The sequence below is a fragment of the Chlorocebus sabaeus genome, chromosome 5 (genome assembly GCF_047675955.1).
Source record: "Chlorocebus sabaeus isolate Y175 chromosome 5, mChlSab1.0.hap1, whole genome shotgun sequence".
NCBI lineage: Eukaryota > Metazoa > Chordata > Mammalia > Primates > Cercopithecidae > Chlorocebus > Chlorocebus sabaeus.
Genome location: NC_132908.1, coordinates 11,643,215 through 11,667,359, shown reverse-complemented (window position 1 = coordinate 11,667,359; position 24,145 = coordinate 11,643,215). Strand labels below are relative to the sequence as shown.

General features: G+C 48.9%; 1 protein-coding gene across 5 annotated transcripts in view; it reads right to left on the bottom strand.

Annotated features, from left to right (window-relative positions):
• The window catches only part of SNX29 (sorting nexin 29), a 638,098-nt gene that overhangs the window by 524,472 nt on the left and 89,481 nt on the right, over window positions 1-24,145 (bottom strand). For all 5 annotated transcript variants that reach the window (XM_007986063.3, XM_007986052.3, XM_037989526.2 and 2 more), the window contains 2 exons: window positions 19,012-19,087; window positions 15,342-15,424 (listed from right to left, as the gene is read on the bottom strand). In XM_007986063.3, coding sequence (XP_007984254.1) covers window positions 15,342-15,424; window positions 19,012-19,087 — 159 coding nt within the window. The remainder of the gene's footprint in view (window positions 1-15,341; window positions 15,425-19,011; window positions 19,088-24,145) is intronic.

The following is a 24,145-nucleotide window of genomic DNA, read 5'->3' as shown; positions in this document are numbered from 1 at the left end:
CCTGTCTTCAGGCCTCACAGGAACAGTAGCCTGGTCTATGTCCTCTTAACCACAGGGAGGACTGAGGGGTAGATATCAGGTAAAGGGAACTTCAGGGCCTCTGCTGTAGGGATGGTTTCAGTAAGGTGGAAAATCAGGTCAAACTATTTGCAGTTCAACAATAAGGCCCAGATGTTCTTTTCAGGAAGATTTGTCAGCAATGTACCCTTTGAGGGTGTTGATAATAATCACACCTACCAGCTATTCAGTCTTTCAGATGCCAGGTACTCTCTTGGATTTTTTTTTTTTCCAATTTTTCTTATCAAGGTTTAATTTTTATAGCGTATAACACCCTTCAATAGCTCAAGTGGTAATTTACATAGTGTATCTTCTGAGTATTTTCCATCTGCCAGTTCATTTAATCCTCACAACTGCGTCAGAGGGGTACTATGATAGCCCCATTTTATAGACGAGAACGCTGAGGCACAGTTAGCTTAAATAACTTGCCCAAGTTCCCACTGCTAATACATGTAGGGATGTGCATAAGAACACAGTCAGTCTAGCTGGTTTAACATCAGCAAGCAGAACAACAAAAACAAAATTAATGATACCACCATTGCCAGTGTTGCCCCAAACACTATGTGCAATTACCACCTACTAACTACCAGAAGTGTTTCATGTTTCTTACTTTTTTCTAAAGCCTGGAACACTCTAAAGGAGAGTCGTGAAAGCAAAGGAACTTCTCCCCAGGAAAATCCACATATGTGCACAAACACACAAGCACGATTTTTGCACACAATTGCAAGAGGCATCTGAAATCTCTAAAACTATCTATGAGCCTCCAGTGAGGTTCCCAGATATAACATATCCTAAGCTCTGTGCTAGACACTTCATATAACTCCCAGGAATCCATCAAGGAGATAATATTACCACCGTTTCAAGGACTGGGAAAATGAGTTCAGAGGAATTAAAGCATTGGCCCAGGGTCACATAGATCTTTTTCTTTAAGACATGGTCTCACTCTGTCACCCAGGCTGTGGTGCGATCAAGGCTCACTGTAGCCTATAACTCCTGGGTTCAAGAGATCCTCCTGCCTCAACCTCCCAAGTAGCTGGGATTACAGGCACATGCCACCATGTCTAGCTTTTTTTTCTTCTTCTTCTTTTGTAAAGAGAGGGGTCTCACTATGTTGCCCAGGCTGATTTTGAACTCCTGGCCTCAAGCATTCCTCCTGCCTTGTCTTCCCAAAGTGCTAGGATTACAGCCACGAGCCACTGCACGTAGCCACACAGCTCTTGAACATCAGTGCTGTGGTCCGCCTGACCCCTGTGCTTTCCTCCCCAACACATTGCCTCTCAACTGGCCATGATCACTGACATCAGGGCTGTACGAAACTAAAGGATGTACAAAGTGCAGAAAGGATTTACATATCTAATATTCTAGTGGCTCTGATGAGATACAGTGACAATGTAAGGGCTGCTGGCCACTCAGAATTAAAACCTGAAGGTGATGTTCGCCTTTCACAAAGAAGGTTGTTGATTCACCTCTACAAACTCCGTGAGAGAGCATCTTAGCAAAACAGTCCACAGGGGTCTGGGTACTCACACAAATACCATCCTGCCTCTTTCCAGCCCAGTCAGGCTTCCCACGTCGGCCAACACCTGGCCTTGGGTATAAAAAGTTATGGGCCAAATGTCCAAGCCAGTGTGTTTACTGATACTTGCTTGCCTGGCCAAAAGTCATTCAGTCACCTGAACTGACACCACATCTGTAAAGGAGACAGTAGGCAACAGGGAAAGGAAGACACCTGTCTTTGGTATCAAAGAAACTAACAAGGTCAGGCAAGTCATTAGAAACTTTAGCCACGTGGCTCTTTAATCACTGCAAATAAGAATGTGGTTATCCTGGCTCCTTTCCCAGAACAGATGGGCAGCACCACAAAGAATCCTTGAGGGAAGCCTCCTCCACTTCACAGCTTGGGAAACTGAGGCACAGAGAGGTCAAGCAACCTACTACTCTCAGAGCCAGGATTAAAACCAAGTGTTCTCACTCACTGAAAGCAAAGAGCGTGTAATGCATCACTCCACTACAGCCAGCTGCCCTACCTGACACAGCACGAAAAAAGACGAAACTCCACTCCCTTGAACAACTCATATTACCAGGCCTTTACTGCATCCCCAGATAGAGATGCAATGGTGATTACAACAGACTGGAACCCGCCCTCAGATATTACCAGGCCTTTACTGCATCCCCAGATAGAGATGCAGTGGTGATTACAACAGACTGCAGCCCGCCCTCAGAGAACTAGCTTTCAATTCATTCCTGCAGAATGCTCTTTTAACTTTCCATGCTTGTTAGAACTAAAACAAATATTAGTTCCTTTGTTCCTTCGTTCCTTCCTTCCTTCTTTAAATGTTTCTTGAACAACTAATTGTCAGGCAGGATTTGGGGCACCAGGAAAATGGCAATGAAATAGCAGACAAAGTGTGTCTACTCAGGGAGCTTGTATCCCGGTGGAGGCTACAGGAAAGAAACTAAAGAGGGGAGAGAGGTTATAGAGGGCTCTGAAACCTGAAGTCAGCAGCCAGGGAAGTGCTGCACGTGGGGTGATGGGATGAAGTTGCCTGTGCTGGGCTCTTCCAGATGGACGGCCAGGGAAGGAGGGCCTCTTGCAGGAGCGCCTCCACCCACTGGGGCTTCGATAACAAAACGCCACGGACCTGGTGCACTGTGAACAAAAGAGACTGATTTCTCACAGTTCTGGCGCTGAAGTCCGAGATCAAGGCACCTACAGATTTGGGATCTGGTGAGGGCCCTCTTCCTGGTTCACTGATGGTGCCTTCCTGTTGTGTCATCATCACATGGCAGAAAGGGCAGACAAGGTCTCTGGGGTCTTTTTTTTTTTTTTTTTTTTTTTTGAGACAGGATCTTGCTCTGTTGCCCAGGCTGGAGTGCAGTGGCACAATCTTGGCTCACTGCAGCCTCAACCTCCTGGGCTCACCTCAACCTTCCGAGTAGCTAGGACTACACGCATGCACCACCAAGTGTAATTTCTGTGTGCATGTAGAGACAGGGTCTCTCTGTGCTACTCAGGCTAGTCTTGAGCTCTGGGATCAAGCAATCCTCCTGCCTCAGCCTCCCAAAGTGCTGGGATTGCAGGCATGAGCCACCATACCTGACCTCTGGGGTCCCTTTTATAAGGGCACTAATCCCACTCATGAGGGCTCCAGCTTCATGACCTAATCAACTCCCACAGGCCCCCCTCCTAACACCATCACACTGGGGGGTTAGGATTCCAACCTAGGAATTTTAGGGGCACACAAACATTCAGTCCATAGCAAAGGGGACATCCTAAGAGACCCGGGTGCTTTTCTCTGAAGGTGGGGCATTACACAAGCTTGTGGGTCTCCAGGAACATCAAGGAGAGAGAGGGGGTCTGTACCCCGCCTCCACCACGCACTAGCAGTATGACCTTCAGCAAGGCCTCTCAGTTTCTTCAACTACAGAACAAGTCTAGCACTCCTATTTTACACAGATGCTGTGAAGACTAAACATTAGTAAAGGTAAAGCCTGGTTTGTGGTATGCAAAATGAATAAGGAGGCATTTGTATTATTATTCTTTTCCAGGAGCCTTTTTTTTTTTTTTTTTCCTGAGACAAAGTCTCACTCTGTCGCCCAGGCTAAGTGCAATGGCGTGATCTCAGCTCACTGCAACCTCTGCTTCCTGGGTTCAAGTGATTTTCCTGCCTCAGCCCCCCGAGTAGCTGGGATTACAGGCATGCACCACCACACCTGGCTAATTTTTGTATTTTTAGTAGAGACAGGGTTTCACCATGTTGGCCAGGCTGGTCTTGAACTCCTGGCTTCAGGTGACTGATCCGCCTGCTTCAGCCTCCCAAAGTGCTGGGATTACAGGAATGAGCCTCCATACCCGGCCTTCCAGGCACTCTTTTAAGGAAAATCTGGAATTGCCCTAGAAATAGGAATGAACTTACTGATGGATTTGATATGTGAAGACTGGCAGAGGCCATCCGGAGAGAAACCACGATGAAAATGGGAGACCAGGCAGCATTCTAGGACTCAAACCCTAAACCCCGGGACTAAGGTTTGGAGTCAGCACTCGAACCCTTGGGGAGCTACCAAATGGGCTTAAAAATTGGTCTCCAAGGGGGTCTCCAGATGTGACATCAGAAACAACTGGCCTCCCCGGAGCGATGCCACTACCTACCATCAATAACCGCATGAGGCGGCACGGGACATTTACCCCCATTCCCTCCCACTCTCCTCAGCCTGGTTTTCCGCATTCCCAGGCAAAGGCCTAACCCTGAAGAACTACAGCCCCACCGCTCACCACTGTAAAAGCTTCCAGGTAGCTGAGAAGGCTCCAGTCACAAAGGATGCCCGGCTCCACACTCAAGTCTAACGCTTTCCTGAGCTAGTGTGTTTGGTCCTCAGAACACCCCTGAGACACCAGTGAGAATGTCCTCATTTCACAAATGAGGACACGGGACCCAGAGAGTCTTTAAGGAAAAAAGAAAGAGAAATCTAGTTCTAGGAAGTCCTGGAGCTGAGGCTGGGAGCCAGGACTCTGACCCCCGGCTCCAGAACTCCCTGCTGGGGCGCATCTGTCCTGCCGCACCCAGCACAGCTCTAGGATTCCCGGGTGTTAGGGCACCGTGCTTAGGGCAGTGACAGGACTGTCAGCAGCCTGAGAGTGTGGCCGCTAAGTCAACTCAGGACTCCCTACCCCGAGGCACAGGGGAGCCCTCAGCATTGCCTGTGCAAGGGAGGGCCAAGGGAAGGAGCAGGGAAGGACGGAAGGAACGCACCGCTGAGTGTGCTCTGCATGGCAGGCAGGCTTCAGAGCCTGCTCTTTGCAAGAAGAAGTGAGTAAATCCTATCACCACTGCTTCAAGTCCTCCACTGGCTTCCCAGTGCACGTGGGATAAAATCTACACGGCCCACCCTCTCCAGCATCCTCCAACTCACTCTCCCCCTCACTTCTGGCAGTACAATGCCAGCGGTACCACCTGCCACCAAAATGGGCCAAGCCCCCATCCTGAGGCCTCAGACCCGCTGTCATCTGAGAGAGCCCTTTCCCGAAACACGTCTTAAAACAGGGCACAGGCTTTGCCTTTCTAATCGTTGCTGCTTGTCTCCCCTACGGGTCTGGCAGCTTCCGAAGGTAGGACCTTTACTTCTTGTTCATGAATATATATGCCAATAGTAGCAGCATGGTGATCATATTATACTTTGAGCACTGGGCAGAAATAGTTGCAGGTTTTTTTCTATTTGGGTTTTTTTTTTTTTTTTGAGATGGTCTTGCACTGCCACCCAGGCTGCAGTGCAGGGGCATAATCATTACTCAATAAAGCCTCAACCTCCTAGGCTCGAGCAATCCTCCCACCTCAGCCTCCGGAGTAGCTGGGACTACAGGCAGATGCCAGGTGCCACCACCACACATGTTAATTCTTTTTTTTTTTTTTTTTTTTTTTGAGACAAAGTCTCACTCTGCTTTTTTTTGAGACAAAGTCTCACTCTGCCTTCCAGGCTGTAATGCAGTGGTATGATCTTGGCTCACTGCAGCCTCTGCTTCCCAGGTTTAAGCGATTATCTACCTCAGTCCCCCAGTAGCTGGGACCACAGGTGCCCACCACTATGCCCGGCTAATTTTTGTACTGTTAGCAGAGATGGGGTTTTGCTATGTTGGCCAGGCTGGTCTTGAACTCCTGACCTCAACAGTAATCTGCCGCCTCAGCCTCCCAAAGTGCTGGGATTACAGGCGTACAGTGCCGTAAATTGTGTTTGAATGGAAAAAGGAATCTAGCAAACAGTAAAAGAAAGAACAGAAGAAAAGAAAATAGAAAGAAAGACATTTCTCTTTTTTTCTTCAAAAAGAAAAGCTCTCCCGTCAACACTCAAAACACCATTCCTCTGCCACTTTCACACCACATGACCACAATGTCCTTACGCTCCCTGAGTCAAGCCTTCCCATATAAATGAGGGCTGGGGAGGGACAGCTAAAATTCTTTCTAAGTATAAGAACAAGTGGGAACAGAGTCTATGTCTGTCAAACAGCACAAGTCAGCACCCATGTCCTAAAAGCACCCTGCAGAGCTTACAAAGGACACCTGGCAATGTGGCACCTCCCCCTGGCAACATGGAAACACCCACCCAACACCCGCCCCAGCTCTGACCCCGCAGAGCTGGTCCTGCTGCAGCCTTCTGCAGGTGCCGGATCAGCTGACCAGATCTGTTCCTGCCTCTCCTGTCTCTCTCTAGCTTTCTGCCTGGCCCAAACGGTGATACTGTGAGGCCTGCTGCGGAGATTGAGCTGGTGCCCTGCAGCCTCAGACACCCACGGCAGGAGCTGCGTGGAAAGCACCCATCCTTCCCAGTCATGCAGCCTAGAGATACAAGCAAAGCCAGAACGAGGCAGGGCAGTGCTCATACCCCCTAAAGGACCATGGCCCCCAGCACGGGGTCTGGCCATGACAGCCCACTGCCCAACAGCCCTTCCTCCCAAAGCATATTGCAGAGGCGGCGGCAGATCCACCAGCAGGAATCAGGTTGCCAGGTTAGCCTATCGAAGACAAAACACTGCTGCTTCCCAGCCATGTCAACCAGGAAGAAGGAAAGAGGATACAGCTGGATATGGAAGCTGCAGCTCCAGAGGTTTGTGTGTGTGACTCTGAGCACTGTATTTGGCCTCTGCCTCAATGACTTTCCCATCTGTACAATGGACCAGTAATGCCTGTACCTTCTGGGTTGCTGTAAAGCCCAGGATAACTTCAGAGAGGCATCTCACATAATGTCAGTTGCTTTGCCATCTAATGAGTACTAATCATTATCATGACTGTTTAAGAGGCAGGTCTTGCTCTGTTGCCCAGGCTGGGGTGCAGTGTCATGATCACTGCTCACTGCAGCCTCGAACTCCTGGGCTCAAGCAATCCTCCTGCCTCATTCTCCCAAGTAGCTGAGACCACAGACATGTGCCACCATGACCAGCTAATTTTTATTTATTTTATTTAGTTATTTATTTTAAGATAGAGTCTCGCTCTGTTGGCCAGGCTGGAGTGCAGTGGCACGATCTCAGCTCACTGCAGCCTCCGCCTCCTGGGTTCAAGCGATTCTCCTGCCTCAACCTCCCAAGTAGCTGGGACTACAGGCACCCACCACCATGCCTGGCTAATTGTTTTTTGTATTGTTAGTAGAGATGGGTTTCACCATGTTGGCCAGGCTGGTCTCAAACTGTTGACCTCAGGTGATCTACCCACCTCAGCCTCCCAAAGTGCTGGGATTATAGGCATGAGACACCGGCACCCAGCCAATTTTTATTTTTTGTAGAGACAGGATCTTGCTACATTGCCCACGTTGGTCTCAAACTCCTGGGCTCAAGCAATCCTCCAGCGTCAGCTTTCCAAAGTGCTGAGATTACAGACATGAGCCACTACGCCTGGCCCCGTAATCATTACCACCAAGAACGCCTCTCATTCCACACCCATGAACCACATTTGTCTATCAGTCTTAAGTATTATGATAGTTACCCTGCTTGTTATTACAGCCTGCCAATGGCGGAGCTGAAATACCGCAGCCAAAGGCAGAGACACAAGCTATTCCAGAAAGACGCAACTGCTCTCTGCTCTGCATCTGTGTCAGCCTCCACTACTCTGGTTCACAATGTTTCTCTCTTACCCCCATCTTCCATGTGTACCCTCCCGGTCCCCCAGATTGGGACCCATGGGACTATCTAATCCAAAATTTTGTTGAAACATTGTTGCCACAAATTAGTTTTTTTTCAAATGACAATAGTTAAATGAAACTAGTAAAAAGAAAAATTGTCTTCATTTTAAAATTTGGTGTTGGGCCAGGCATAGTTGCTCACGTTGTAACCCCAGCACTTTGAGAGGCTGAGGCGGGAGGATCATTTGAGCCCAGGAGTTCAAGACCAGCCTGGGCAACATAGCAAGATTCCCATCTCTACAAAATAAGCATTAAAGCAGGGCAGGTGGCATGCACCGACAGTCCTAGCTACTTGCGAAGCTGAGGCAGGAGGATCACTTAAGCCCAGTGAGCCAGGAATGCATCACTGCACTCCAGCCTGGGCAACAGAGACCCTGCCTCCAAAAATAGTAATGATAAGCTTAAGGCTGTCAGACCTGGATGCCCACACATGACTAGTCCACTGCTGCTTGCCTGGCTGGGTGACAGTGGAACGTGTCCCCTTAGGTAATGTAGAATTGGCAAGAGTGTGGGCTTTGGAGTAAGGACACCTGGGTCTGTTGCCAGATTCACCACTGAGTATAGCCAGGCACCATGCCTGGCATACAGTAGGTGTTCAGTAACTATCTGTTCTACTAGCCATGAGGTCTTAGGCAGGTACTTATCCTCCTAAGCCTCAATTTTCTTATACAAAGAGAGAGAATAATATAACCTACACCTCAGAAGGCTGCTGGGGATTCAACGAGAAAACATAAATTAAAATGCTTCAGCACAATACGTGGCATACAGTCGGTTCTGCCAGAATATACTGTGACTTTTACTAGCTTCTCTTTTGATAGAAGATTATTATTCTAGTCAGAACTAGAAAAATAAACAGACACCTTTTATTAGAGAAGTAGGGTGGGGGCCGGGCATGGTGGCTCACGCCTGTAACCCCACCACTTTGGGAGGCCGAGGCAGGAGGATCACCTGAAGTCGGGAGTTTGAAACCAGCCTGGCCAACATGGCAAAATCCCATCTCTACTAGAAATATAAAAATTAGCCAGGCGTGGTGGCACGTGCCTGTAATCCCAGCTACTCAGGAGGCCGAGGCAGGAGAATCACTTGAACCTGGGAGGCAGAGGTTGCAGTGAGCCGAGATTACACCAGGGCATTCCAGCCTGGGTGACAGAGCGAGACTGTCCAAAAGGTAAGGGAAGAAGAGTGGAGAAGGAATATGGGGTCTCCAAAACCAAATCAAATGCCACTCTCCTCGGACCTGCTGTGTTCTTAACAAGCCAATCGCATTCCAGAAGTTTGCTTTGAGGGTTTGTCAGGAACGGGTGGTAAAAGCTGACAGAAGAGGAGGCAGAAACGGAAAGCCAGTGGCCATGCGGGTGACTTCAGACAAAGGGAAAGAGCCCAGAGGGGACAGAAGACACTCACTGCCCTGGGGATTTCTTCCTTTCTATATTTTGTCGAGACAGGATCTAGCCCTGTCACCCAGGCTGGAGTGCACTGGTGTAATCACAGCTCACTGTAGCTTTGACCTCCTGGGCTCAAACAATCCTCCTGCCTCAACCTCCCAACTAGCTGGGAATACAGGTACGTACCACCACATCCAGGGTAATTTTTTTTTAATTTTTTTATAGAGACAGAGTCTTACTATGTTGGCCTGGCTAGTCTCAAATTCCTGCCTTCAAGTGATCAAGGCCCACCTTGGCCTCCCAAAGTGATGGAATTACAGGCGTGCGCCACTGCGCCCGGCCTATTTATTGATTCTTAACTCTGATCCTGATGCTGTTCTAAGCACATCACAGTCATCTTCATGGCCACCCATGAGATGGGTGTTGACCCTGTCACTCTGTCTCGATAAGGACATGGGTATGGAGAGGGTTGGGGCCACTTGGCTGGAACCTGCGCCCAGGCAGCTGAGCTTCTGAGTGTGCCCTCCTGGCCCTGAGGGCACATGGCCTCCCTAGAGCAACAGGCACAGCTGCAACTCCAACCCCAGGTACAGCTCCGTGTGCCCAAAGCAAGAACTGGGAACCTACCAGCAGAAATGCAAGGCATCCCTGAGGCAGAATTATGGGTGTTTTAGTTTGCTCCAAACTGGCTTTACTGCTTTGCTAAATAATTACCTTTTTCACTTTGGGAAGCCGAAGTGAGAGGATCACGAGGTCAGGAGTGCGAGACCAGCCTGGCCAACATGGTGAAACCCTGCCTCTACTAAAAGTACAAAATTTAGCTGGGTGTGGTGGCGGGCGTCTGTAATCCCAGCTACTCAGGAGGCTGAGGCAGGAGAATAGCTTGAACCCGGGAGGCAGAGGTTTCAGTGACCCGAGATCGTGCCACTGCACTCCAGCCTAGGCGATAAGAGCGACACTCCGTCTCAAAAAATAAATAAATAAATAACTTTTTCATAACAGGCTTTTGTATTTTCTTAAGTACCAGAGGGCCTTGCAGAAGGAGAGCAATCATGTGGGTCTGGACACACCATCTTCTCTTTAGTAGTAAATAACCACAAGAATACAGTCTCTCTGAATGCCTCAGGACAAAACACCCTTTGCAATTTCAGAGACACCCGAGAGGGAAAGGTTGCTCGACAGAAGACTTCACAATTATCCCCAGGCACTGAGGATTAAATAACCTAGCTCTAGCTCAATTACAGTACAGAGGCAGCCACCTGCACGCATTATTACACGAAGCCAGGGAAGCCACTTGGGATGTGAGTGAAGCATTCGCTGCTTTGGGGGACAGAGCTGATGAGTTTCTTTGCCAAGCTCCTCTGGGGTTCGCAAGAGTCAAGTGACTGCTCTAGAGTAGAATCTCAGGTGCTTCACAGGCTAGGATGCGATGCTCTATCTGAACTGGGACGGCATTTGCGACACTCACTCCTGGGACAACTCATGCGATGGACTGAATTGCATCCCTTCCCAAATGGACACGTTGAAGCCCTAACTCCCAATCGGAGTTTATATGGAGACAAGGCCTTAATGAGGTAATTAAACTTAATAAGGTCGTAAGAGTGGGGCTCTGATCCCACAGGACCAGTGTCCTTATAAGATGAGAGAAGGGACACCAGGAAGTGCCTACAGAGGAAAAGTCACATAAGGACAGAGAGAGAAGCTGGCCGTCTGCAAGCCAAGGAGAGAGGCCTCACCAGAAATCAACCCTGCTGGCACCTTGATCTTGGTCTTTCAGCCTCCAGAACTGTGAGAAAATAAGTTTTTCAGTATTATTTTTTGTTCTTTTTTTTGGGCGGGGGCAAGGTTTGAGACAGAGTCTTGCTCTGTCGCCCAGGCTGAGTGTAGTGGTACAATCTCGGCTCACTGCAGCTTTTGCCTCCCAGATTCAAATGATTCTCTTGCCTCCGCCTCCCGAGTAGGTGGGATTACAGGCACCCGCCACCATGCCCTGCCAATTTTTGGTATTTGTAGTAGAGATGAGGTTTCACCATGTTGGCCAGGCTGGTTTTGAACTCCTGACCTCAAGTGATACCCCCCCACCTCGGTCTCCCAAAGTGCTAGGATTACAGGCATGAGCCACCATGCCTGGCTGAGAAAATAAGTTCTTGTTGTTGAAGCCACCCTATCTGTGGCCCCTTGTTATGGTAGCCCAAGCAAACACCCCAGACACCCAGATGGACCCACTCTTCTTACTCCTCTCGCACATGACACAGGACGTGATGGCAGGATGGGGGAACGCAATTTAAAACCACCCTTTGCTCAAAATTTCTAGAATTCCTGATCCCTCATCTGTGCTGGATGACATCAAGGGTAGACAACAGCGCTGTCCTTGAAGACTTCCTAAAGGTACAGGCACCGCAGAAAACAGAAGCCTCTTGCCCCAGCCACCCACACACAGTCCTAACCACAGACCACGTCTCTACCAAGTATCAAGGCTCAAATGCAGACATAGTGACACTTTTTTCTTCAGAGATTCAAGGTATAAGCTCTGGATATGTCCCAAACTTGCTCAAGATGCCAAATAAAACAATTTAGTTTCTAAAAAATTGTCTGAGTCAAAACAAGAAAAACAATCTATGCCTCTGTCATTGGCCTAACTCGAGCGTGTTTAAGGGCATGTGTGTCATCAGTGAAAATGCACGGGCAAGGCCGGTGACTTCCTCAAAGACAGAAAGCGGCTGAGGGAGACCCAGACACCATGCTCTATGTGGACCTGAGAAGCAGTTGACAAAGCAAATCGTGTTTATCTGAGATGCTAGGACCTCAGCCCCAGCTGCAGGAACTCTTCAGAAACAGAATGTCAGACACCTGCCCGGGCACACAGGGATGCCTGCAGCCCTACTTATGGTGCCTACAAAGGCTCACAGGTATGATCTCAGGGGCTGCTGTCCTTAAAAAAAAAAAATGCCCGTAAATCAAAATGCAGTGTTCTTTTACAGTAGCTGTACTTCACAGCCAGAGTAAAGTCTTGTCCATCTACACCATGGTGCTGCCCACACAGACACAGAATCGCAGGTGCTGGGAAGGTGATGGGGCGTTAGATCCCAGCAAGTCACACAGGGTGGCTGCTTCTTCTATCTTCAGTTCTTTCCATACTATCAGTTCAGTAACAGGATATCCTCAACACCTTTCTAATGTGACTCGCTGACTCATCTTTTTCCTTTGGCTTATAAAAATATATTTCGACTGTGTTTTCACCACCAAAATGCATTATCTTGGTCTTTCTTTCTTGCCTTTGCATAGGACCAACGGAGAGACACTGGCTACTCTGACAACCCTAACGTGGACCCCAGGGATGTCACCAACAGCATGACCTTTGTGACCAAATCCAGCAATCAGAACTTCATCAAGGTTTTTACGCCTAAATTTTTTTTTCCCAAAATTTTTATTTTTTTTTTTTTTATTTTTTTTTTTGAGACAGAGTCTCACTCTGGCACCCAAGCTGGAGTGCAGTGGCGCCCTCTCGTCTCACTGCAACCTCCACCTCCTGGGGTTCAAGCGATTCTCTTGCCTCAGCCTCCTGAGTAGCTGGGATTGCAGGCGTCCACCACCATGCGCAGCTGCAGAACTTCATTGATTTCCTCAACCGAAGTCCAACAGTCATCACTGAGTACAGAAGCTGTGATTTATTGGTCTGTGGGGCCATAAAGCGCAGCCTGATGGCAGGATGTGGCTGTTCCATTTCAACCCCTACTTTTCTGGCACAATTCTCTTTTGGAGAAGCATTTCCAAAAGGCTGGGCGCAGGGGCTGCACACAAATGGGCTTTCCCCGCACTGCTGATCACCCCACTTCTGGTCTTTCTGATGGTTACAGAGCTTCCCGGCAGTATAAAGACTGAGATGCTTGACATAGACCAGGGCCAAAAAGAAGCAGCACCCATCTCTCTCTTGAACAATGAGAGTGGGTCTCAATCAGAACCCAGGGCAGGCAACCATGCCAGGCACACTTAGTAATAATTTCCTTCCACTGCCTTCATTTTACAGTGATCTGCTATTTTGATTAACTCAGTGACTCTCCATTTACAGTAGTGAGATAAAGTTTCCTTTTTCAAAAAATAAAGGCATTCAAGTTTGTTGAAGTGCATCATTAAAAATAAACTATAGTCCGGGCATGGTGGCTCACGCCTGTAATCCCAGCACTTTGGGAGGCCGAAGCGGGCAGATCATGAGGTTAGGAGTTCAAGACCAGCCAGGCTAACATGGCAAAACCCTGTTTCTACTAAAACTACAAAAATTAGAAAGGCGTGGGCCTGTAATCCCAGCTACTCAGGAGGCTGAGGCAGGGGAATTACTTGAACCCAGGGGGTGGAGGTTGCAGTGAGCTGAGATCGTGCCATTGCACTCCAGCCTGGGCAACAAGAACAAGACTCTGTCTCAAAAAAAAAAAAAAAAGTAAGCTGTAGTAGGCCATGCACGGTGGCTCACACCTGTCATCCCACCGCTTTGGGAGGCTGAGGCAGGTGGATCGCTTGAGCCCAGGAGGTCAAGACCAGCCTGGACAACATGGTGACACCTCACCTCTACAAAAAAATAAATAAATAAAAATGAATAATAAACTATAGGGTAAGCAACAGTACTGTGGTAAACAAAAGATTGACCAGTGAAAAGCAGCCAGCTACATACCCACCCCGTGTCCCACAGACCGAGTGATCTATTAACACGTCCCACAGACCAAGTGATCTATTAACACCTGCTCAGCCGAGTTCAGGGCTGAGCAGCACCACAGTAAACCACACACGCTCATTATACAAAAAGTGCGGCCAGCCGTTCCCACGCAGCAGCCTCGCGGTGTCTGCTCACTTCCTGCTTCACCCTTGAGTCAAAGAACGCTGGGTGCCTCCCAGACTCTTTCTTCCTTCCTTAGCAACAAAAACTAATTTCTTTTTTATCGAGAACAATTGCCCCCTCTGCAGCCACGGGGGGCCATGAGATGAATGCTGGCCCCAGGCACAAGTGGTATACTGTGAGCACCTTCCAGTGACGGTGGGGGGCTTCACCGTTTTTGTACCAAGAGCCCATTCTGTAGTCTAGGAATAACCATGGGCTCCTTTTCAGGAAAATGTATTAAAATATATAACACATACCATATCACAAAGGAAACCAATTACATCAAAATAGAATGATCGTAATTGAAGAAAACACTACATTTCACCCAGAGCTAAATGAAAAACATGGTAATATTTTCCCTGTCCAAGCTCAGGCCCCTGAATCCTATATGTAGAAACAGACGAAGTCTCCCCTTTGCCCTCTCCTCTTTCCTGCCGCCTGGAATGAGAATGAAATGGCTGGAGCTAAACTGGCTATTTTGGCCTACAAGGCAAGACAGGAGGAGTCTCAGTCTCTGATGGCCGTGGAGCCACATGCCAGCCCCAGCCCGTCTACCTCTGGGTAGAGAGAAATTTCCATCACATCTCCTTGACCATGAGAACTTCAAGAAAAGTAGATCTGAATGGCTTCATATACAAAAAATAAACCAACTGTTGGTTTACATAACAGTGTCTGCTCACTTCCTGCTTCATCCTTGAATCAGAAAATGCTGGGTGCCTTCCAAACTCCTTCTTCCTTCCTTAGCAACAAAAGCTAATTTTTTTTTTTTTCATTGGGAACAAGCACCCCCTCTGCATCCAGGGGAGGCCATGGGACAAATGCTGGCTCAAGACGCGAGTGAGGTACCAGGAGCACCTGTCGGTTAATAGAACAGTTGGTTGATTCTTTGTTACACGAAGCCATTCAAACCTAGCCTTCCTTGCTATATCTCTAAAAATTTTTCTAGGTAGTAAAATTGGAAACAGTTGAAGCCTGATCATTAGCAAAGTTTAATCATCTTGGAGAGACACATTCTTCTTCACTTACAAAATGAGTCCTCCAGAGTTACAAAGGAAATCCAACTAGAATAGGTCCTCTGTAGCTAACTGCGTTACGGGAGGCAAACCCCGAAACGTGGAACCACAGAATTCTACGGCAATGCAGCTCCACCCCTAAGGCACGCCCGTGCACATACGCCCAAGTGCCATGCACTAACCACAGTTTTGGAAATTCACAAGCACACACCACATCTCCAGTCTACAACCAGGGATGTACATACCTGACTTGAACCCACAGTCACAGGGCTATAAGCACAAAGGCACTGCCATGAGACATGGGCCAGAAGTCATCCCAGAGCTGGTGGAGGTGGCTGCAAAAGTACTTACTAATTGTCATGGACTCTGGCACTGAGGCAGAAGGTAACAGGCTGCTCAGAGGACTTCCGTGGCCTGGAGAGCTGGCTTCCACGCTAGGAAAAAGTAGGCAGGAGGAAGTTACACTCGGCCATGGAAAGTACACACCCTCACCACTCCAAAAGCTAGCAGAGGTCGGTTTACTCCGGTACCTCTACCAGAAGGGATAGAAGCAGTCATCGGAAATTAGTCAGGCCTCGTTATCTGCAGATTCCGTATTTGGAAATTCATCTACGCACTAAAGTTTATTTGTAACCCCAGAGTCAATACTCGAGGTGCTTTCACAGTCATTCGTGAACATGTGCAGAGGCCAATAATTTCGGTCCCTAATGTGCATGTTCTCAGCTGAAGTCGAACAGCTGGGACCTCAGATCTTACACCATAAACAAGCATCCTTTTTGCTGTCTATTTACTGCCATGTTTTTAGCATTTTTTTTTTCACTTTTCTTTTTTTTGTGCAATCTTGGCTCACTGTAACCTCCACCTCCTGGGTTCAACCGATTCTCGTGCCTCAGCCTCCCAAGTAGCTGGGATTACCGGCCTGCGCCACCACACCCGGCTAATTCTTGTATTTTTACTAGAAATGGGATTTTGCCATGTTGGTGAGACTGGTCGCAAACTCCCGACCTCAGGAGATCCACCTGCCTCAGCCTCCCAAAGTGCTGGGATTACAGGTATGATTCACCATGCCTGGCCTTTTTTTCTTTCACTTGATTTTGTTGTTTAAAATGTCCCCAGGCACAGTGCTGAAGTGGTACTGCCGACAGTTCCTAAGCACAGGAACGCTGGGATGTGCCGTACGGAGATAGTTTGTGAGTTAAAGATGCTTCATTCAGGCATGGCTTACAGTGCTGCTTGTTGTGAGTGCAATGTTAATGAATGAACTGTATACATTAAACAAGGTGTCTTTAAACAGGAACAGACATAAAACCAGGTTATGTATTGATCAGTTGATAAAAATGCTGTGACCAGGCCAGGTGTGGTGGCTCTCACATGTAATCCCAATACTTTGGGAGGCCAAGGCAGGTGGATCACATGAGGTCTGGAGTTTGCGACCAGTCTGACCAACATGGCAAAACCCCTTCTCTACTAAAAATACAAAAATTAGCTGGGCCTGGTGGCGCATGCCTGTAATCCCAGCTACTCAGGAGGCTGAGGCACAAGAATCACTTGAACCTGAGAAGCAGAGGTTGCAGTGAGCCGAGATCTCGCCACTGCACTCCAGCCTGGGCAACAGAGCAAGAGTCCATCTCAAAAACAAAATGTGTGACCAGAGGCTCAAAGCAACCTAACCATGTACTTCCCTTAGGAGCACTGGTTCAGTCTTCATGTCAACTTTATAGAACGTAACTACTGGGAATAATAAGAATCAACTGTATGTTTACAAATAATTTATCACGTGAAAAATAAAGCTTAGTATCTTTGTTGAGAACAGCCCAGTCCTCACACTGTTAACAGAGATACACACACACACATCCCCCATGACTAGAAGGAAAAGTACCAAAACATCAACAACATAATGGAGTTGAGGGTTAACAGTGATTTTCTTTTTTCATTTACTGCTACATTTTCCAACTTTTTTTTTTTTTTAAGACAGGGTCTCAATGGCTGGAGTGCAGTGGTGCGATCTCAGCTCACTGAAGGCTTGAACTCCTGGGTTCGAGTGATCTTCCACCTCAGTCTCCTAAGTAGCTGACACTACAGGCGTGCACCACCATATCTGGATAATTTTTGTTGTTGTTTATTTGGTAGAGACAGGGTCTCACTACCTTGCCCAGACAGGTGGTCTTGAACTCCTGGCCTCAAGTAATCCTCCCACCTTGGCCTCCCAAAGTGCTGAGATTACAGGCATGAGCCACCATGCCCAGCCACATTTTCTAACATCAATAGCAAAAATAGACTCCATGCTCTGGAAGACGGTGGCAACACCAATTCCTTCTGACGCTGAACTAACTGGGACGAGCTTCCTACAAGCAGTGTCATTTTGACAGAGCAGAACTCTTGCCTGTTCCAGGGGAGACTATGGCGCCTGATATGGCTTACAGTAGTCAGGAAGTTCCACTCTAGAGCTAAGGTTGAAAATAAGGATGTACTAGAACCCTGGGCCCCCAAATTACAACCATGAGGAGAGACAGAAGAAGAAAACGGTAAGAGCAGCAAGGATGGCAGTGGCATAAGAAAGACTTTGGTGTCCATACTGGTTCTGCCACCAAGCATCCAGGGTCTCACTCTGTCACCCAGGCTAGATAAAAATGTTATGACCAGGCTGGGCACGGTGGCCCACGCCTGGAATCCCAGCACTTTGGGAGGCCGAGGCAGGTGGATCACATGAGGCCAGGAGTTCAAGACCAGCCCGGTCAACATGGGGAAACCCCATCTCTCCTGAAAAATACAAAAATTAGCCGGGCATGGTAGTGGACATGTGTAATCCCAGGTACTTGAGAGGCTGAGGCAGGAGAATCACTTGAACCCAGGAGGCAGAGGTTGCAGTGAGCGAAGATCGTGCCACTGCACTCCAGCCTGGGTGACAGAATGAGACTCTGTCTCAAAAAAAAAAAAAAAAAAAAAAAAAACAGGCCAGTGCTGTGGCTCACACCTGTAATCCCAGCACTTTGGGAGGCTGAGGCACATGGATCACAAGGTCAGGAGATCAAGACCATCCTGGCGAACATAGTGAAACCCCGTCTCTACTAAAAATACAAAAAATTAGCCAGGCGAGGTGGCAGGCACCTGTAGTCCCAGCTACTCCGGAGGCTGAGGCAGGAGAATGGCATCAACCCAGGAGGCGGAGCTTGCAGTGAGCAGAGATCGAGCCACTGCACTCCAGCCTCGGAGACAGAATGAGACTCTGTCTCAAAAAGAAAAAAAAAAAAAAAAAAACCCAGAAAAAAACATCAAACAACTTGGGACAACTCAATTTCCCCTTGAGATATTTTATTTGAAAAAAGAAAAAGAAAACCTATATAATGCTTACTACCTGCCAGACAGCATACTAAGCACTTCACAAATGCTATGTAATATCTAAATGGCTTAAATATACAACACTAGGATTGTCAAATCTTGTTATCAAATATCAACAAATATTTAAATTAAGAAAATAACGAAAGAGGAGGCACCCAGATATGCCCCAAAAGGTGTTGACATTTGGCATCTACCATCTCTTATACAGTCTCTCTGAGGGAGTAATGACCTACGACCTTTGGCAACTGCATCTTCTGTGATGTAAAGACTAAATCTGCTCACGCCTATAATCCCAGTACTTTGGGAGGCCGAGGTGGGCAGATCACCTGAGGTCAGGAGTTCGACACCAGCCTGGCCAACACTGTGAAACCCCATCTCTACTAAAAATACAAAAAAATTAGCTGGGCATGGTGGTGTGTGCCTGTAACTCCACCTACTCAGGAGGCTGAGGCAAGAGAATGGCTTGAACTCGGGAGGTGGAGGTTGCAGTGAGCCAAGACTGAGCCACTGCACTCCAGCCTGGGTGACTCAGAAAAAAAAGACTAAATCTGAACATAAAAGTGAAGTAAGCCCTTGCCCCTTAATCCTAGCAGGTGCACTCCTATCTTTAAAAAATAATAAAATGCACAGCCGTGAATAGGACGTTTCAATGCCAAAGGTAACTGGGTTTCTCAACATTAACCTGTACCGAAGTCCAGGATCCGGGAGAACGTGGTCCTCTGGTCCTGTCCCGTTCTCCAGGCTTCCGAGGGGGGCATCTGTGCAGAGAGAGCAATGACAGAAAGAGGTCACTTTTCTCATTCCGTGTTTTCCATAAGACAAAGACACAATGCAGACATTGGCTCAACTGCTACATCACTTGACTAAGAAATTTTTCTCCATCTTGCCTGCGTGCTGGATTTTAATCAGCTGTTTCCTGTTGTTCAGAGATCATCTCAGACTTGGCATCAGTCACTGTAGAAACAGAAAGCCCTGGCCAGGCGCGGTGGCTCACTCCTGGAATCCCAGCACTTTGGGAGGCCAAGGCGAGCAGATCGTGAGGTCAGGAGATCCAGACCATCCTGGCTAACATGGTGAAACCCCGTCTCTACTAAAAATACAAAAAATTAGCCAGGCGTGGTGGCAGGCGCCTGTAGTCCCAGCTACTCCGGAGGCTGAGGCAGGAGAATGGCGTGAATCCGGGAGGCAGAGCTTGCAGTGAGCCAAGGTCGTGCCACTGCACTCCAGCCTGGGCGACAAAGTGAGACTCCATCTTAAAAAAAAAAAAAAACGAAAGAAAGAAATAGAAAGTCCTATACTAGGCCAGGCATGGTGGCTCACTCTTGTAATCCCAGCACTTTGGGAGGTCGAGGCAGGTGGATCACCTGAGGTCAGGAGTTCGAGACCAGCCTGGCCAACCTGGTGAAACCCCATCTCTACTAAAAATACAAAAATTAACCAGGCATGTTGGTGCATGCCTGTAATCCCAGCTACTTGGAAGGCTGAGGCAGGAGAATCGCTTGAACCCGGGAGGCAGAGGGTGCAGTGAGCCAAGATCGCGCCATTGCACTCCAGCCTGGGCAACAAAAGCGAAACTCCATTTAAAAAAAAAAAAACAAAAAAAAAACCCTATACTTCCCTTTAACCTGTGCCTTTTTTTTTTTTTTTTTTTTTTTTTTAAAAGACAGGGTCTCACTCTGTCACCCAGACTGGAGTACAGTGGCGTGGTGTGATCACGGCTCACTGCACCTTCAACCTCCCAGGCTCAAGTGGTCCTCCTGCCTCAGTCTCTCAAGTACCTGGGACTACAGGTGTGTGGCACCATGCCCAGCTAATTTATTTTTTATTTTTTTGTAGAGATGGGGGTCCCACTATGTTGCCCAGGCTGGTCTCAAACTCCTGGGCTCGAGCAATCCTTCCACCTTGGCCTCCCAAAGTGCTTGGAATACAGATATGAGCAACTGTGCCTGGCCTGTGTCATTTTCGACCTTGAGCCACCTAGAATTATGCATGAAGTCCGTATTCAGAACCAACGTCAGAAACCGGGTATAATGAATCAGCTTGCTGTTAAGACAAAACTGCTCCTGCTTGTAGTGCCTTGAGTAAGACACTAGGGGGCAGCATGGTCTAACTGCTGACAATGTCTGCAGCTTTCTAAAAAGGCCACTTTTCCCTGCATTAAGTGCATTTAGCAAAGACGTTCACAAGAAGTGGGGCCATAAGTAGTCTCTGGAACTAACAGGCTAGTGACTCAAAGGCACCAGTGTGTTCAAAGATGACAAATGTCTGCTAAGGTGAGGAGCCCTCCATGTGGGAAGTCTCCATTAAAAGACGAAGTGCCTCCAGAATGAGAGGGAATATCAGAATGTCGCTAAGGGAGGAAGATGTCCCTTAGAAGGGACAAGAGGCAGAAATGGAGCAAAAGGAATGGAGTCTCAGGAGAAATGCTGGCAGTGGCCACCTGGGCAGGCAGGCAGAATCTTGGCACCACTCGGCCCCACACCTCCCATGGAAATGAGGCATCAGGACAGAAGGGACTCGATGCAACCTGGCGTTCCAATCAGGCTACCCATTCCCCTGGATCTGAGTCCAACATCCTGGCACAGTCCTAGAATAGTGTTCCTTCCTATGCCACGTTCTGCCCCTATGTGCAGCCCCCCGGCTGTCCCAGCTTGCAAGCCCCGACAGTATCGTTACTGCAGTGAAAGGAAATGCCAGCCGACGCCTGCACACATCATCTCCACAGAGTGCAATCGGCAGCAGCTGGAGCTCGGGTCCCATCAGCAGTGAGAAGATGGAGCTGAGTCTGCGAGCTGACTGCCCAGGGAATGCAATAGACATCAGCTGGAGCTCAGGTCCCATCAGCAGTGAGCAGATGTAGCTGAGTCTTCGAGCTGACTGCCCAGGGAATGCAACAGACATCAGCTGGAGCTCAGGTCCCATCAGCAGTGAGCAGATGGAGCTGAGTCTGCGAGCTGACTGCCCAGGGAATGCAATAGACATCAGCTGGAGCTCAGGTCCCATCAGCAGTGAGCAGATGTAGCTGAGTCTTCGAGCTGACTGCCCAGGGAATGCAACAGACATCAGCTGGAGCTCAGGTCCCATCAGCAGTGAGCAGATGGAGCTGAGTCTGCGAGCTGACTGCCCAGGGAATGCAATAGACATCAGCTGGAACTCAGGTCCCATCAGCAGTGAGAAGATGGAGCTGAGTCTTCGAGCTGACTGCCCAGGGAATGCAACAGACATCAGCTGGAGCTCGGGTCCCATCAGCAGTGAGATGGAGCTGAGTCTGCGAGCTGACTGCCCAGAGAGTGCAGTTGACATCAGCTGGAGCTTGGGTCCCAACATCAGTGAGAAGATGGAGCTGAGTCTGCGAGCTGACTGCCGGGTGTGGGGCCACGGGAAATCTGCAAGGACTCTAGAGGCTGATAGGGCGTTACCTTCCCTGGGGACATCTGCCCAGAGGAGGATGAAGAGCTCTGGGTTCTCTAACACCAAAGCCCAACATGCACGAAAAAGGTGACTCGGATGTCTGATGGTTCAGGAGGGCCCAGCTAAGCGGCAAAGGAGCTGCTGAAACAATCAGACCACCTACTGCAAGCACCTCACGGTCCCACAATAATTCAGGAACCCAACTACAAGGTCCCCTCTGTGGGGAACGGGACAGGGAGAGCAGGAAATTGATTCATGAGACAGAGGCTGTGAACACACATTCAAAACTCCCCAGGGGTCCTAGACATACCCTGGGACCACCAGCTCTCTCCCAGCCCCTGCCCCTCCTCAGATGACCTGCCTGCATCTACACTGCTGCTGAACAGGCATCGGCAAGGTCACCAACCCCCTAAGCTTTGGCTATTTGGACCAAGGATGGTCTAGAAATGCAGGCCAGGCCACAGCAGTGATTGTCACTTTTAAGGGACCTCAACTGAGACCCAGTGAGAAATTTCAGTTGGTGTGGAAGGTCATGTGACTGAGGCAATGCTGTGGGCCAAGGAGGGCGTGAGAATGAACAGGGAGCAAAGACGGACTAGAAAAGGCTGGGCACGGTAGCTCACGCCTGTAATCCCAACACTTTGGGAGGCCGAGGAGGGTGGATCACCTGAGGTCAGGAGTTTGAGATCAGCCCAGCCAATATGGTGAAACCCAATCTCTACTAAAAATATAAAAAGAAAATTAGCTGGGCATGGTGGCGGACACCTGTAATCCCAGCTATTCTGGAAGCTGAGGCAGGAGAATCGCTTGAACCCAGAAGATGGAGGTTGCAGTGAGCCAAGATCACGCCACTGCACTCCAGCCTGGGTGACAGAGTGAGACTCCATCTCAAAAAAAAAAAAAAAAAAAAAAAAAAAAAGATGGACTAGGAAAAGAGGAGATGGGCAGACTCCCATCAGGAAGTGGAGGGAGGCCACACGAGAAAGATGACAGCACCCCGCCAAGTCAAGAAAGGCCCCTCCACGCCAACGCCCCAGCTCCCGGGCCACAGACAAGATGTCCAGGAAGTTCTCACCAAGGGCCTTGGCATGTGCCTGGCACCTTCCCCAGATTAACTCAGGGCACCTTCACCGTGGATCTCAAAGGGAGCTGATATAATCACACCCCTACTCTCACAGGACTGTGGTCAAGAGCAGATGAGTTCATCAGGTCCAGCCACATCGCAGTGCAGGACGCCTTCGGCTTTGTAAATGCTGGCTCTCATTGTCACTGTCATCCCCGTTTTCCAGATGAGGACACAGCAACTGACAGACAGGAGGCATTCGGCCTCATTTAACAGCCAGGAATGCTGACACTCGGAGCAGTAAAGTACTCCGGCTTACACAACTTTCTAGAGCTGGTACTGCATCTGACTGGCCCCCGTCCTGCTGCCAGTGGCTGCCCGGCCCTGCCTCTGCGCTTGACTAGTTTGAGTAGGTTTCTCCTCCCTGCCAAGGGACAGGAAGAGTCTACACCCCAGTTCAGAATTTCAACAGCTTCCTGAGTGACTGGTGGGCTCCAGTCATAATTTCCTAAATCTGGGCCCAGACAAGGGACACTCACTTCCTAGGAAAACGAGGAGGCGCTTAAGTGGGTTGGGCCAAGCCTTCTCTGACCCAGCGGTGCTCTGGGGGCAGGGACAGCAAATGGGCACTTCTCTGAGCCAGATGCTGTGCCAGCTGCTTTACACTGCACCCCACGCCCCAGCTGGGATTAACCGCATCCTCCCCGCGACCTGCGCTGAAGAAAGCAATAACAAACCACATGGGCACGTGCTCAACCGTGTGGAACGGTAGGAAAACGCTGACCCACACCAGAGACGTTTTATTTATTTATTTATTTATTTTGAGATGGAGTCTCACTCTGTCACCCAGGGTGGAGGACAGTGCCATGATCTCGGCTCACTGCAACCTCCACCTCCTGGGTTCAGGCGATTCTCCTGCCTCAGCCTCCTGAGTACCTTGGATTACAGACACACACCACCACACCCGGCTAATTTTTGTATTTTTAGTAGAGACAGGGATTCACCATGTTGGCCAGGCTGGTCTCAAACTCCTGACCTCAGGGGATCCACCCACCTCGGTTTCACAAAGTGCTGGGATTACAGGCATGAGACATCGCACCCAGCCCAGAAACAGCTTTTAACCAAACTACTTCCTGATCCCCAAGCACTTTTCTGCACAGGGTGGCAGGGCCTTTACAGACAGCAGTTCAGTTACCTTCTTGCGTCTCCAAAGAGGTAAAATCATGGTCACTATTTGTGGTCACTTTTTAAACGACCAAGTTCAACGAGCCACTGGTAAGGGAGAAAAACGGGCCTGAGGGCCCTGGTGACTTGCCAGCCGGTTCAGCCCAACACTCACTCC